Source organism: Scyliorhinus torazame, chromosome 2 (genome assembly GCF_047496885.1).
Source record: "Scyliorhinus torazame isolate Kashiwa2021f chromosome 2, sScyTor2.1, whole genome shotgun sequence".
Lineage (NCBI taxonomy): Eukaryota > Metazoa > Chordata > Chondrichthyes > Carcharhiniformes > Scyliorhinidae > Scyliorhinus > Scyliorhinus torazame.
In genome coordinates, this window is record NC_092708.1 from 202,416,155 (window position 1) to 202,428,840 (window position 12,686).

The 12,686-nt window shown below is 45.2% G+C and overlaps 1 protein-coding gene across 2 annotated transcripts in view; it reads left to right on the forward strand.

Annotated features, from left to right (window-relative positions):
• The first annotated feature begins 7,256 nt into the window (after positions 1 to 7,256).
• Positions 7,257 to 12,686, forward strand: part of pard3bb (par-3 family cell polarity regulator beta b) — a 1,556,033-nt gene continuing 1,550,603 nt past the window's right edge. For both annotated transcript variants that reach the window (XM_072482810.1, XM_072482818.1), the window contains exon 1: positions 7,257 to 8,305. In XM_072482810.1, the coding sequence (XP_072338911.1) occupies positions 8,186 to 8,305 (120 nt within the window). In that variant the 5' untranslated portion in view covers positions 7,257 to 8,185. The remainder of the gene's footprint in view (positions 8,306 to 12,686) is intronic.

The window sequence follows — 12,686 nt, forward strand, 5'->3', positions numbered from 1 at the left end:
CAACAGTGCCTTCAGTTCCTTCTTCCAGACAATTCATGTATATTGTGCAAACTTGTGGTCCCAGCACCGACCCCAAAGGGCTAACAGTTTAACAGTTCATTTGAAAGGCGACAATGCAGCACTCCCGCACCATTGCAGCTCATCAATTTCCCTCAAATCTCTGCATTGGGATGTGTTCTCATAGCCTTTTGACTCAGAGGTGAGACATGGGTCCGCAACTAAACCACGGCTGGCAGAAAGCCCCCATTTTTAATTTCCACATTGCGATGAATTATACCATTTAAACTGGAGTCACTGCCAGCAATACAGCAAACAACGAGGTGTACCTGGGTTTGTTTTCCTGCTCCTGATCACCGTTTGGTGGCTCCTGCTCGAAAGCAGCACACCTGCATTTCGGGTATGTTTGCGAGTTTTATATTGCTGTTGTGATGCCACATTGTCGAATAATCTGGTGCCACTCACTATTTCAGCAAGAAGAATGGTTGCTTGCAGCGAGGTACAGTGACCCATCTTTGCTCAAGGAACTGTAGTCTAACGCAAGACAGCATCACGAGTCTAAAGATGTGCAAGTTAGATGGATTGACCATGCTGAAATTGCCCCTTAGTGTCCAAATATGTGCAGATTGGGTGGGTTTGCAGAGATAGGGCGGGGGATTGGGCCTGGGTCGGGAGCTCCTTTGGAGGGTCGGTGCAGACTCGATGGGCCAAATGGTCTCCTTCTGCACCCCAGGGATTCTATGAATGGGAGTAGCTGGAAAACTTTCCCTCGTGTCCTGGCTAACATTTGCCCCTCACCTAACACCTAACGCCGTCGGTGTCCCTGCTGATTTCATCTGCGGGAAGTGCACCCATCTCCAGCTCCTCAGAAACCACGTTAGGGAACTGGAGTTGGAGTTGGATGAACTTCGGATCATTCGGAAGGCAGAGTTGGTCATAGATAGAAGCTTCAGGGATGTAGTTACTCCGAAGAATAAAGATAGATGGGTGACGGTGAGAGGGGCTGGGAGGAAGCAGTCAGTACAGGGATCCCCTGTGGCCATTCCCCTTAGTAACAGGTATACTGCTTTGGATACTGTTGGGGAGGATGACTTACCAGGGTTAAGCCATGGGGTACAGGTCTCTGGCACAGAGTCTGTCCCTGTTGCTCAGAAGGGAAGGGGGGAGAGGAGTAGAGCATTAGTCATTGGAGACTCCATAGTTAGGGGGATAGATAGGAGATTCTGTGGGAACGAGAGAGACTCACGGTAGATGTGTTGCCTCCCAGGTGCCAGGGTGCGTGATGTCTCGGATCATGTTTTCGGGATCCTTAAGGGGGAGGGGGAGTAGCCCCAAGTCATGGTCCACATAGGTACCAACGACATAGGTAGGAAAAGGGATGGGGATGTAAGGCAGGAATTCAGGGAGCTAGGGTGGAAACTTAGATCTAGGACAAGCAGAGTTATTATCTCGGGTTGTTACCCGTGCCATGTGATAGCGAGACGAGGAATAGGGAGAGAGAGGAGTTGAACACGTGGCTACAGGGATGGTGCAGGAGGGAGGGTTTCAGATTTCTGGATAATTGGGGGTCATTCTGGGGTCGGTGGGACCTCTACAAACGGGATGGTCTACGCCTGGACCAAAGGGGTACCAATATTCTGGAGGGGAAATTTGCTAATGCTCTTGTTGTTGCAGGTGCCGGGATTTAGATATTTCAGTAAGCTCAGGGAAGGTGGTAAAAGAGGGGGAGGGGTGGCATTGTTAGTCAACGACAGTATTACGGTGGCCGAAAGGACGTTTGATGAGGACTCGTCTACTGAGGTAGTATGGGCTGAGGTTAGAAACAGGAAAGGAGAGGTCACCCTGTTAGGGGTTTTCTATAGGCCTCCGAAAAGTTCCAGAGATGTAGAGGAGAGGATTGCAAAGATGATTCCGGATAGGAGCGAAAGCAACAGGGTAGTTGTTATGGGGGACTTTAACTTTCCAAATATTGACTGGAAACGCTATAGTTCGAGTACATTAGATGGGTCCGTTTTTGTCCAATGTGTGCAGGAGGGCTTCCTGACACAGTATGTAGATAGGCCAACGAGAGGCGAGGCCATATTGGATTTGGTACTGGGTAATGAACCAGGACAGGTGTTAGATTTGGAGGTAGGTGAGCACTTTGGTGATAGTGACCACAATTCGATTACGTTTACTTTAGTGATGGAAAGGGATAGGTATATACCACAGGGCAAGAGTTATATCTGGGGGAAAGGCAATTATGATGCGATGAGGCAAGACTTAGGATACATCGGATGGAGAGGAAAACTGCAAGGAATGGGCATAATGGAAATGTGGAGCTTGTTCAAGGAACAGCTACTGCGTGTCCTTGATAAGTATGTACCTGTCAGGCAGGGAGGAAGTGGTCGAGTGAGGGAACCATGGTTTACTAAGGCAGTCGAAACACTTGTCAAGAGGAAGAAGGAGACTTATGTAAAGATGAGACATGAAGGTTCAGTTAGGATGCTCGAGAGTTACAAGTTAGCTAGGAAGGACCTAAAGAGAGAGCTAAGAAGAGCCAGGAGGGGACATGAGAAGTCTTTGGCAGGTAGGATCAAGGATAACCCTAAAGCTTTCTATAGATATGTCAGGAATAAAAGAATGACTAGGGTAAGAGTAGGGCCAGTCAAGGACAGTAGTGGGAAGTTGTGCTTGGAGTCCGAGGAGATAGGAGAGGTGCTAAATGAATATTTTTCGTCAGTATTCAGACAGGAAAAAGACAATGTTGGCGAGGAGAATACTGAGATTCAGGCTACTAGACTAGAAGGGCTTGAGGTTCATAGGGAGGAGATGTTAGCAATTCTGGAAAGTGTGAAAATAGATAAGTCACCTGAGCCGGATGGGATTTATCCTAGGATTCTCTGGGAAGCTAGGGAGGAGATTGCTGAGCCTTTGGCCTTGATCTTTAAGTCATCTTTGTCTACAGGAATAGTGCCAGAAGATTAGAGGATAGCAAATGTTGTCCCCTTGTTCAAGAAGGGGAGTAGAGATAACCCCGGTAACTATAGACCAGTGAGCCTTACTTCTGTTGTGGGAAAAATCTTGGACAGGTTTATAAGAGATAGGATGTATAATCATCTGGAAAGGAATAATTTAATTAGAGATAGTCAACACGGTTTTGTGAAGGGTAGGTCGTGCCTCACAAACCTTATTGAGTTCTTTGAGAAGGTGACCAAACAGGTGGATGAGGGTAAAGCAGTTGATGTGGTGTATATGGATTTCAGTAAAGCGTTTGATAAGGTTCCCCACGGTAGACTACTGCAGAAAATACGGAGGCATGGGATTCAGGGTGATTTAGCAGTTTGGATCAGAAATTGGCTAGCTGGAAGAAGACAAAGGGCGGTGGTTGATGGGAAATGTTCAGACTGGAGTCCAGTTACTAGTGGTGTACCACAAGGATCTGTTTTGGGGCCACTGCTGTTTGTCATTTTTATAAATGACCTGGAGGAGGGTGTAGAAGGATGGGTGAGTAAATTTGCAGATGATACTAAAGTCGGTGGAGTTGTGGACAGTGTGGAAGGATGTTACAAGTTACAGAGGGACATAGATAAGCTGCAGCGCTGGGCTGAGAGGTGGCAAATGGAGTTTAATGCAGAAAAGTGTGAGGTGACTCATTTTGGAAGGAATAACAGGAAGACTGAGTACTGGGCTAATGGTAAGATTCTTGGCAGTGTGGATGAGCAGAGAGATCTCGGTGTCCATGTACATAGATCCCTGAAAGTTGCCACCCAGGTTGAGAGGATTGTTCAGAAGGCGTATGGTGTGTTAGCTTCTATTGGTAGAGGGATTGTGTTTAGGAGCCATGAGGTCATGTTGCAGCTATACAAAACTCTGGTGCGGCCGCATTTGGAGTATTGCGTGCAATTCTGGTCGCCGCATTATAGGAAGGATATGGAAGCATTGAAAAGGGTGCAGAGGAGATTTACCAGAATGTTGCCTGGTATGGAGGTGAAGATCTTATGAGGAAAGGCTGGGGGACTTGAGGCTGTTTTCGTTAGAGAGAAGGTTAAGAGGTGACTTAATTGAGGCATACAAGATGATCAGAGGGTTGGATAGGGTGGACAGTGAGAGCCTTTTTCCTTGGATGGTGATGTCTAGCACGAGGGGACATACTTTTAAATTGAGGGGCGATAGATATAAGACAGATGTCAGAGGTAGGTTCTTTGCTCAGAGAGTAGTAAGGGTGTGGAATTCCCTGCCTGCAACAGTAATGGACTCGCCAACACTAAGGATATTCAAATATCATTAGATAGACATATGGACAATAAGGGAATAGTGTAGTTGGGCTTTCGAGTGGTTTCACAGGTCGGTGCAACATCGAGGGCCGAAGGGCCTGTACTGCGCTGTAATGTTCTATGTTCTATATGTTCGTGATCACATTGCGGTTTGTAGTACCTTACAATGTGCATTTGGGCTGCCACGTTTCTTTAATTGCACCATTGACTACACTTCAAATAGCAATTTATAATAAAAATAATCTTTATTGTCACAAGTAGGCTTACATTAACACTGCAACAAAGTTAATGCGAAAATCCTCTAGTCACCACATTCCAGCGCCTGTTCGAATGCACAGGCGGAGAATTCAGAATGTCCAAATTACCTAACAGCACGTCTTTCTGGACTTGTGGGAGAAAACTGGAGCACCCGGCAGATACAGGGAGAACATGCAGACAGACAGTGACCCAAGCCGGGAATTAAACCTGGGACCCTGGTGCTGTGAAGCAACAATGGTAACCACTGTGCTACCGTGCCGTGCATATCATTTGACTGTAAAGCACCATGGGGCATCCAGAGATCAACAAAGGCACTATGAAAATACAAATCTTCTGAGGGGAAGCTCGGAGGGGTTCTACAAGTCATGGGCACTATTTATTATGCACTTTCAAGAACTGGAAAACATCGAACATTAGTTGGGGGGGCGGTGGGTGGGAGGGTTGGGGGGGGAGGGGGGCTGTGTATATTAAGGATGACAATGGGTAATCCCTGATTCCTTTTTGTCATTTGTTTGTATAAACATGCGGGCTGATGTTTGGGGTTTGGTGTGAGGATGGGATTGTTGTTATTGTTATGGGGATTGACATATCTGTTGCTGATTATTGTTTATTGTTGGTGGGTGTAAATTCGGGAGAAAATGTGAAAAAGGAGGAGAATAAAAATATATTTTAAAAAAAGTAAATACAAATCTTTCTCATTGGAGGGTAGAAACATTGGAGGTGAATGAAAACAAACCACGCAACATGATTTATGCAGAATAAGGGAGTGGTCAGATGGAGTGTAAATTTATTGAATCATTAAATTTAACCTGCATAATTAACAGAAATTAATTTATGTATTTTGTTCCTTTCTCACCCCTAAAGTAAATTTATTCTTTATTCTGTCACTCTCACTGGACCAATGACATATTTGAGTGCTGATTTGTAACATTAATTGCAGCAGGATTTGTTACCGATGTCTGGGAATACTGCTTCATTATCACAAAAAGGAGAAAGGAAAAAAGTAACATTCCCTGGAGTGATTTGAGTAATCTCATTTTTAAGCTTAACCTTTTATGGTTTATGTGACATCATCTGAATCTTACAATCAGATTTCAGCTTTTGTGATCACTTCCAGGTGTTGGTTATTTTAAATGAAATAGAATTGTACAACCCAAAGAAGGGTCCCTCAGACCATCCGGTTTGTGCCAACTCTTGGAAACAGCAATCCCAGTCCCTAGTCTGCTCTTCCTGCCTTCAAAAGTTATGATAGAAGCTATTCTCTTACACTTCATGACAACTCTCTGCATAAGTAAACAAAATCTCATTTCCCCTCTGGTTCTTTTGTAAAGAATCTAATCCAATAGCAGATATTGATTAGATTTAGATTTATTGTCACGTGTACCGAGGTACAGCGAAAAGTATTTTTCTGCATTCAATCCAGGAAGATCGTTCCATCCATGAAAAGCATAGGACCTACGATAAATATGCAATGTAAATACATCGGGCGGGATTCTCCGGTAGCCGATGCCGAAATTGCGTTCGCCGATCGGCCGAAGAATACCCATTTCCGGCAGAGTATTGCGAAAGCAATCTGGTTAACAGTGGGGAAGAAACTGTTTTTGAATCTGTTAGTGCGTGCTCTCAACTTTTATTATCCTCATGTCTCCTTAATTATGTAAACATAATGAATCATAGAATTTACAGTGCAGAAGGAGGCCATTCGGCCCATCGAGTCTGCACCGGCCCTTGGAAAGAAGATTCCACCCATGCCTCCACCCTATCCCCGTAACCCAGTAATCCCACCTAACCTTTTTTGGGGGGCACTAAGGGCAATCTATCATGGCCAATCCACCTAACCTGCACTTCTTTGGACTGTTGGAGGAAACCGGAGCACCCAGAGAAAACCCACGCATACACGGGGACAACATGTAGACTCCGCACAGACAGTGACCCAAACTGGGAATCGAACTTTGGACCCTGGAGCTGTGAAGCAACTGTGCTAACAACTGTGGGAATAACTTTGTGGATGGGGTGCCAATCAAGTGCGCTGCTTTGTCTTGGATGGTGTCAAGCTTCTTGAATGTTGTTGGAGCTGCACTCATCAAGGCAAGTGGAGAGTATTCCATCACACTCCTGACTTGTGCCTTGTAGATGGCGGCACCGTGGCACAGTGGTTAACACTGTTGCTTCAGAACGCCAGGGTCCCAGGTACAATTCCTGGCTTGGATCACTGTCTGTGCGGAGACTGCACATTCTCCCTGTGTCTGCGTAGGTTTCCTCCGGGTGCTCCGATTTCCTCCCACAAGTCCCAAAAGATGTGCTGTTAAGTGAATTGGACATAATGAATTCTCGCTCGGTGTACCCGAACAAGCACCGGAACATAGCAGCTAGGGGATTTTCACAGTAACTTCATTGCAGTGTTCATGTAAGTCTATTTGTGACAATAATAAAGATTATTATTATTGATGGTGGACAGGATCTGGGGAGTCAGGAAGTGAGTTAATCGCTCCAGGATTCCTCGCCTCTGACCTGCTCTTGGAGGCACACTATTTATATGGCTGGTCCAGTTGAGTTTCTGAAATATATGCTAGGATCAAACTCATGCAAAATTTTCACTCTGTTTGAATTATATTTTGCAGTTTCAGCATCTCTTTTGCAACTTTAGTGTCAATCCTTCGATGTTGCAGTATTGCCACAGTGATTCGGGTTTGGGCAGATTTACGGAGAGCTCTGGCGAGGAGGGGGTTAACCTCAGAGCACAGCGAGAAAGAGAGAGAGAGAGAGAGAGGCCTGCTGTCTCTTCCGCGAGAAGGGAAAAAGTTAGGTGAAAAGTAAGTAACTTGGCGGAAGAATTCGAGGTGACAAAACAAAGACTACAATTTTGAGCCGTGTTATCTCCAAGTGAGTGAGGCAGGTCCACCCCACAGCGGACAGGCGTCCATTTGGAACCCAAAAAACTCTTGAGAGGAGAAAAGGAGGATGGAAAAATAAAAAAGTCACGAGCAGGGAGCGAGTAAGAAAGGGGAGAAAGTTTCAGCGTTGCAAAGCGAAGTACAGCTTCGGCAACTTAACGGTGTGTGTGTAAAACAAGGAACGCAGGGCTTTGCTGGACCTTGCTTTGCCTGCCAGCCGGAGAAAGTTCTCCCATTTTCCGGTCCAATTTCTGTTCCCCACTCTCCCGCCTTGCTTTACCTGGGAAGAGGAAGTCTGTTCCTTCCGGCTGTGTGGGGGGTGGGCTGTGAGAAGAGGTTAAACCGCACTTGGGTGGAAAGGGAACCCAACCGGAGCAATATTACTGACAAACAACTCGCAATCTCCGTTGACTTTAAGGACCTAACGATCGAAATTGGCCTGCCTGCAGAGTGGATTTATCGCATTCACAGATCTAAAAGCAAATGAGTGGGAAAAGACTCGATTTGTGGAAATATATTTAAAGCCGTCATTTTCACTTTTATATGAAAAAATATCTCCAGTTGTTTCACCTGAGCTGTTCACACCTGTCTCCTTCTGACTGAGGATGGTAACTGTGCGGAGGATTTAATTATTAGGGAGCCCAATAAGCGAGTCAGTCCTTTGCGGCTCAGGTGTGTTGCAGCCGCCGCCGGCTCGAGCGGGAGGAGACTCACCTGCACACCGCGCGCGGGAGGAGATTCACCTGTGCTCAACCTGCCTTCCCGTCGCCGACCGTCACCATGAAGGTGACGGTGCAGTTCGGCCGCACTGGGATCGTCGTACCTTGTGGGGACGGGGCCCTCACCGTTCAACAACTCGTCCACCAAGCCGTGCAGAGGTACTGCAAGAACACCGCCAAGGTAAGAAAGTGGACCACCCAACACCCTCACACTCACTCCTGAACTACATGGGGAGAGTCAGCTTTAGTTTTAATCTGTGAGCAGGGAGATGTAATAGTCACTGAGATTTATATATTGAATAATGAAATTAAAGTCGCCACAGTCCCAGAGGACCATAGGCTGCTCTCCCCTTTTTTTGGGGGGGGGGGGGGGGAGCGAGAGCTTGGTCATTTACCTGGAATGTCACCCCACCTTGTGCAAAGGGCAAGGTTGAGAAGGCGGTTCATGGGTAACCTCAGCTGGCACAGGGAATTGAATCCACACTGTTTGTGTCGCTGTGCATCACGGCTGTCCAGCCAACTGAGCTAAACCATCTTCACTGTATGGATACTGATGCCAGTGTCCATGCTCTACTTGAACTTTCTCTGGCATCTCGCCTTATAACCTATTCCTTTCTCCCCCATGAACCTCCTCTTCAGTGGATCTAAGCTATCTAGGGAAAGGATTGGATCACTTAAGGACAGTGGGGGGAATCTATGTGTTGAGCCAGAGGAAATGGGCGAGGTACTAAATGAGTACTTTGCATCAGTATTCACCAAAGAAAGGGACTTTGTGGAGGGTGATTCTTGGGTCGGGTGTGTGGACAGTCTGGATCACGTTAACATCGAAAAGGAGATGGTATTGGGTATTTTAAAAGATATTAAGATAGATGAGTCTCCTGGGCCAGATGGGATTTACCCCAGAATATTGAGGGAAACAAGGGAGGATATTGCCGGGGCCTTGACTGACATCTTTGTATCCTCATTGGCTACAGGTGAGATCCCAGAGGACAGAAGAATAGCGAATGTAGTACCGCTGTTTAAGAAAGTTAACAGGGATAATCCTGGAAACTATAGGCCGGTGAGCCTCAAGTCGGTAGTAGGTAAATTATTGGAGAGAATTCTCAGGGACAAGATTTATACCGATTTGGAAACAAATGGACTCATTAGTGATAGACACCATGGTTTTGTGAAGGGGAGGTCGTGCCTCACTAACTTGAACAAGTTTTTTGAGGAGGTGACAAAAATGATTGATGAGTGGAGGGTGGTGGATGTTGTTTACATGGCCTTCAGTAAAGCCTTTGACAAGGTGCCTCATGACAGACTGGTACAAAAGTTGAAGTCACACGGGATCAGAGGTGAGGACATGTAAAATAGATCCAGCATCCATAGCACTTTGCTTATTTTATCTAAAACAGATGACTGGTCATTTAATCTCATTACTGTTTATTGAACCCTGCTGTTGTATTTCCTGCAATACAGTGATGACTACACTTCAAAAGTGCTTCATTAGCTATAATTTCACATGGTTGCAAGCAAATAAATTCACCATTTGACATACAGACATTCACCTGAGCAACAATGAGGTTGTGAAAGACCCTACAATCAATACAAATCTTTCTTCTTCTAACATTAAACTTTTTTTTTTAGGCAAGCTTGGTCTTTTTCAGCACCCAATCGTCTATCGAAAAGTCTGATTCTGTTGGGAAAAATTGATGAGAAAAAGACGCAGTCAAAGAACAATCTTTTTAAACCCTTGCAAACTAGATGAATGTACCACCACAGAGATGAAACACACCTCCTAGAGCAAGATTTTAATATGGAGATTCATGGTTGACAACCATGTCAGGGGCAGCACGGTAGCCTTGTGGATAGCACAATTGCTTTACAGCTCCAGGGTCCCAGGTTCGATTCTGGCTTGGGTCACTGTCTGTGCGGAGTCTGCACATCCTCCCCGTGTGTGCGTGGGTTTCCTCCGGGTGCTCCGGTTTCCTCCCACAGTCCAAAGATGTGCAGGTTAGGTGGATTGGCCATGATAAATTGCCCTTAGTGTCCAAAATTGCCCTTAGTGTTGGGTGGGGTTACTGGGTTATGGGGATAGGGTGGCGGTGTTGACCTTGGGTAGGGTGCTCTTTCCAAGAGCCGGTGCAGACTCGATGGGCCGAATGGCCTCCTTCTGCACTGTAAATTCTATGATAAACTATCTATGACAATGGCATTATAGGGCATGGTACCTGAAGGGAGAGAGATTTTTCCAGATGTCTGGGTTTTGTAGTATATGATTACTTAGCTTTAACAAGTTTCAAACAGAAAAACACATTTTCTTTTACCACAAGTACTTGCTCCATTACAATGAGATATATAATCAATTGCCCATATATGTATATTTAACGTATGCATTTCTTACAGCATTACTTAGGCTGTAATTTAAGTTATTCATTAAGATTACAGCAGGATCTTTGAAACTCTGTTTTTAAAAAAATTCCAAATTTCAGAACAGAACTCTCAAATCATTGGGAAAGGCCCTGGAATCCCATGTGATGAAGTGGCACCTGATTTACCTGTTCACTTTAATCCAATGTTGGCGATTTTGGAAATACCAGGCACTTTCCAGAATATGGATAGGAAGAGGTAAATCCCCACTTGTGCAAGGATGAACCTGATACAGTTTGAGGACTCTTGTGCAAGCATGAGCCTGATACAGTTTAAGGTGGTGCACAGGGTGCATAAGACTTGGGCGAGGATGAGTGGGTTCTTTCAGGGGGTAGCAGATGAGTGTGAGAGGTGTGGGTGGGGGCCAATGAATCATGCGCATATGTTTTGGGGTTGCGAAAAGTTGGGAAGATTCTGGGTGGGAGTGTTTGCGGTCTTAGGCAGGGTTGTGGAGGAGGAGGTGGACCCAGACCCTTTGGTGGCGATATTTAGGGTTTCAAAGAAGCTGGAGCTCCTGGAGAGGAGGAAGGCTGATGTTGTGGCCTTCGCCTCTCTGATTGCATGGCGGTGAATTTTGCTGGAGTTGCGGTTGGCATCACCACCGGGAATAGCGGCTTGGTTGGGTGACCTGTACGACTTCCTGTGCTTAGAGAAGATAAATTATGAGTTACGGGGCTCAGCAGGGGGGTTTGAGAAAAGATGGGGATGTTTGTGACCGTGTTTGAGGAGCTGTTCGTAGTGGGGGAGGAGGGTGAAAAAGGGGAAAAACCTGTAAAGACTGTATAGTTGATTGTTGAGAAGTATGTTTCCCGGGGTGTTTATTTGCTGTAACCTCTTCTGATACATGTTTGTAATAAAATATATTTTTTAGTAAAAAAGGAATTGGTAAATCCTCAGTTTTGAAATTCTCATTCTTGTTTTCAATCCCTTCATGGCCTCACATTTTGTATATCTTTATAATCTTTTCCAGTTCTACACCCCTCCATGATTTCAACATCTCCATCGCCCGCGGCCGTGCCTTCAGTTGATTCGGTCCTAAACTCTGGAATTCATTCTATGCCTCTCTGTCTCTTCTGCCTCTCCCACTTCATTACCTGTCATAATATCTGCTTTGATAAAAGGTCATCTGGACTTGAAACATTAGCTATTTTCTCACCTTACAGATGCCGCCAGACCTGCTGAGATTTTCCAGCATTTTCTCTTTTTTGGTTTAATATCTGCTTATGTGGTTCGTTGTCCAGTTGTGTTTGGTAATGCTTCTGTGAAATGCCTTGTGATGTTTCACTACTTTAAAGGTGCCAAATACATGCAAGTTATTGTTGGATATGAAAAGCAGATTAATTAAGCAGTGCGATGCAAAACAGACAAAACTCTTGAACATAAATACAAGCTAGGAGTGGGCCATTCAGTCCCTCAAGCCTGCTCTGCCACTTAGTCAGATCATGGCTGATCAGATAGTAACCTCAAATCTACTCTCCACCTACTCCCAATAACCTCCACCTACCCCCAATAACCTATCACCCCCTTGTCTTGCTTTAAAAATATTCAGAGACTCAGCTCCCACAACCTGTTGAGAGTGAGAGTTTTCACCCAACTCTCTGCGTGAAAAGATTTTGCTTCATCTTAATTAAGTGCCTTGTCACAGGATAGAATTTGCCAATGAATAACCACAAATTATTAGATTGTGGACATGAGTGGAAGCTTTTGCTGTTCATATCTTTGGCTTCCTTCTAAGCCTCAGGATATTGAGGTCTGTTCTAATGTGCATTATTGTTGCTCAGATGAAAGTTTGTATGTCAAATGGTGAATTTACCTGCATGCAACAACATGAAAGTGGACGTTTGTCAACAGGCTGACATTGGGTTGCAAAAGTCGGTAAGGGCCAGCAAGACATCATCAGTATTAATATAGGCTTTGCAGATTAGAAGTCAAAAGGAAGACTTGCATTTATATAACACCTTTTACAATCTCAGGATATTCTAAAGAACTTTACAGTTCAATGCGGTACTTTTGGAATGTAGTCACTGTTGCGGGGCACGTGGCAACTAAATTGCGTGCAGCAAGGCTCCACAAGTGGCACTGTCATGATGAATCAGAAGAAGACATGACTGATTGCAGTAACAATGTAAAAGTGCTTTTGCATTATGGTA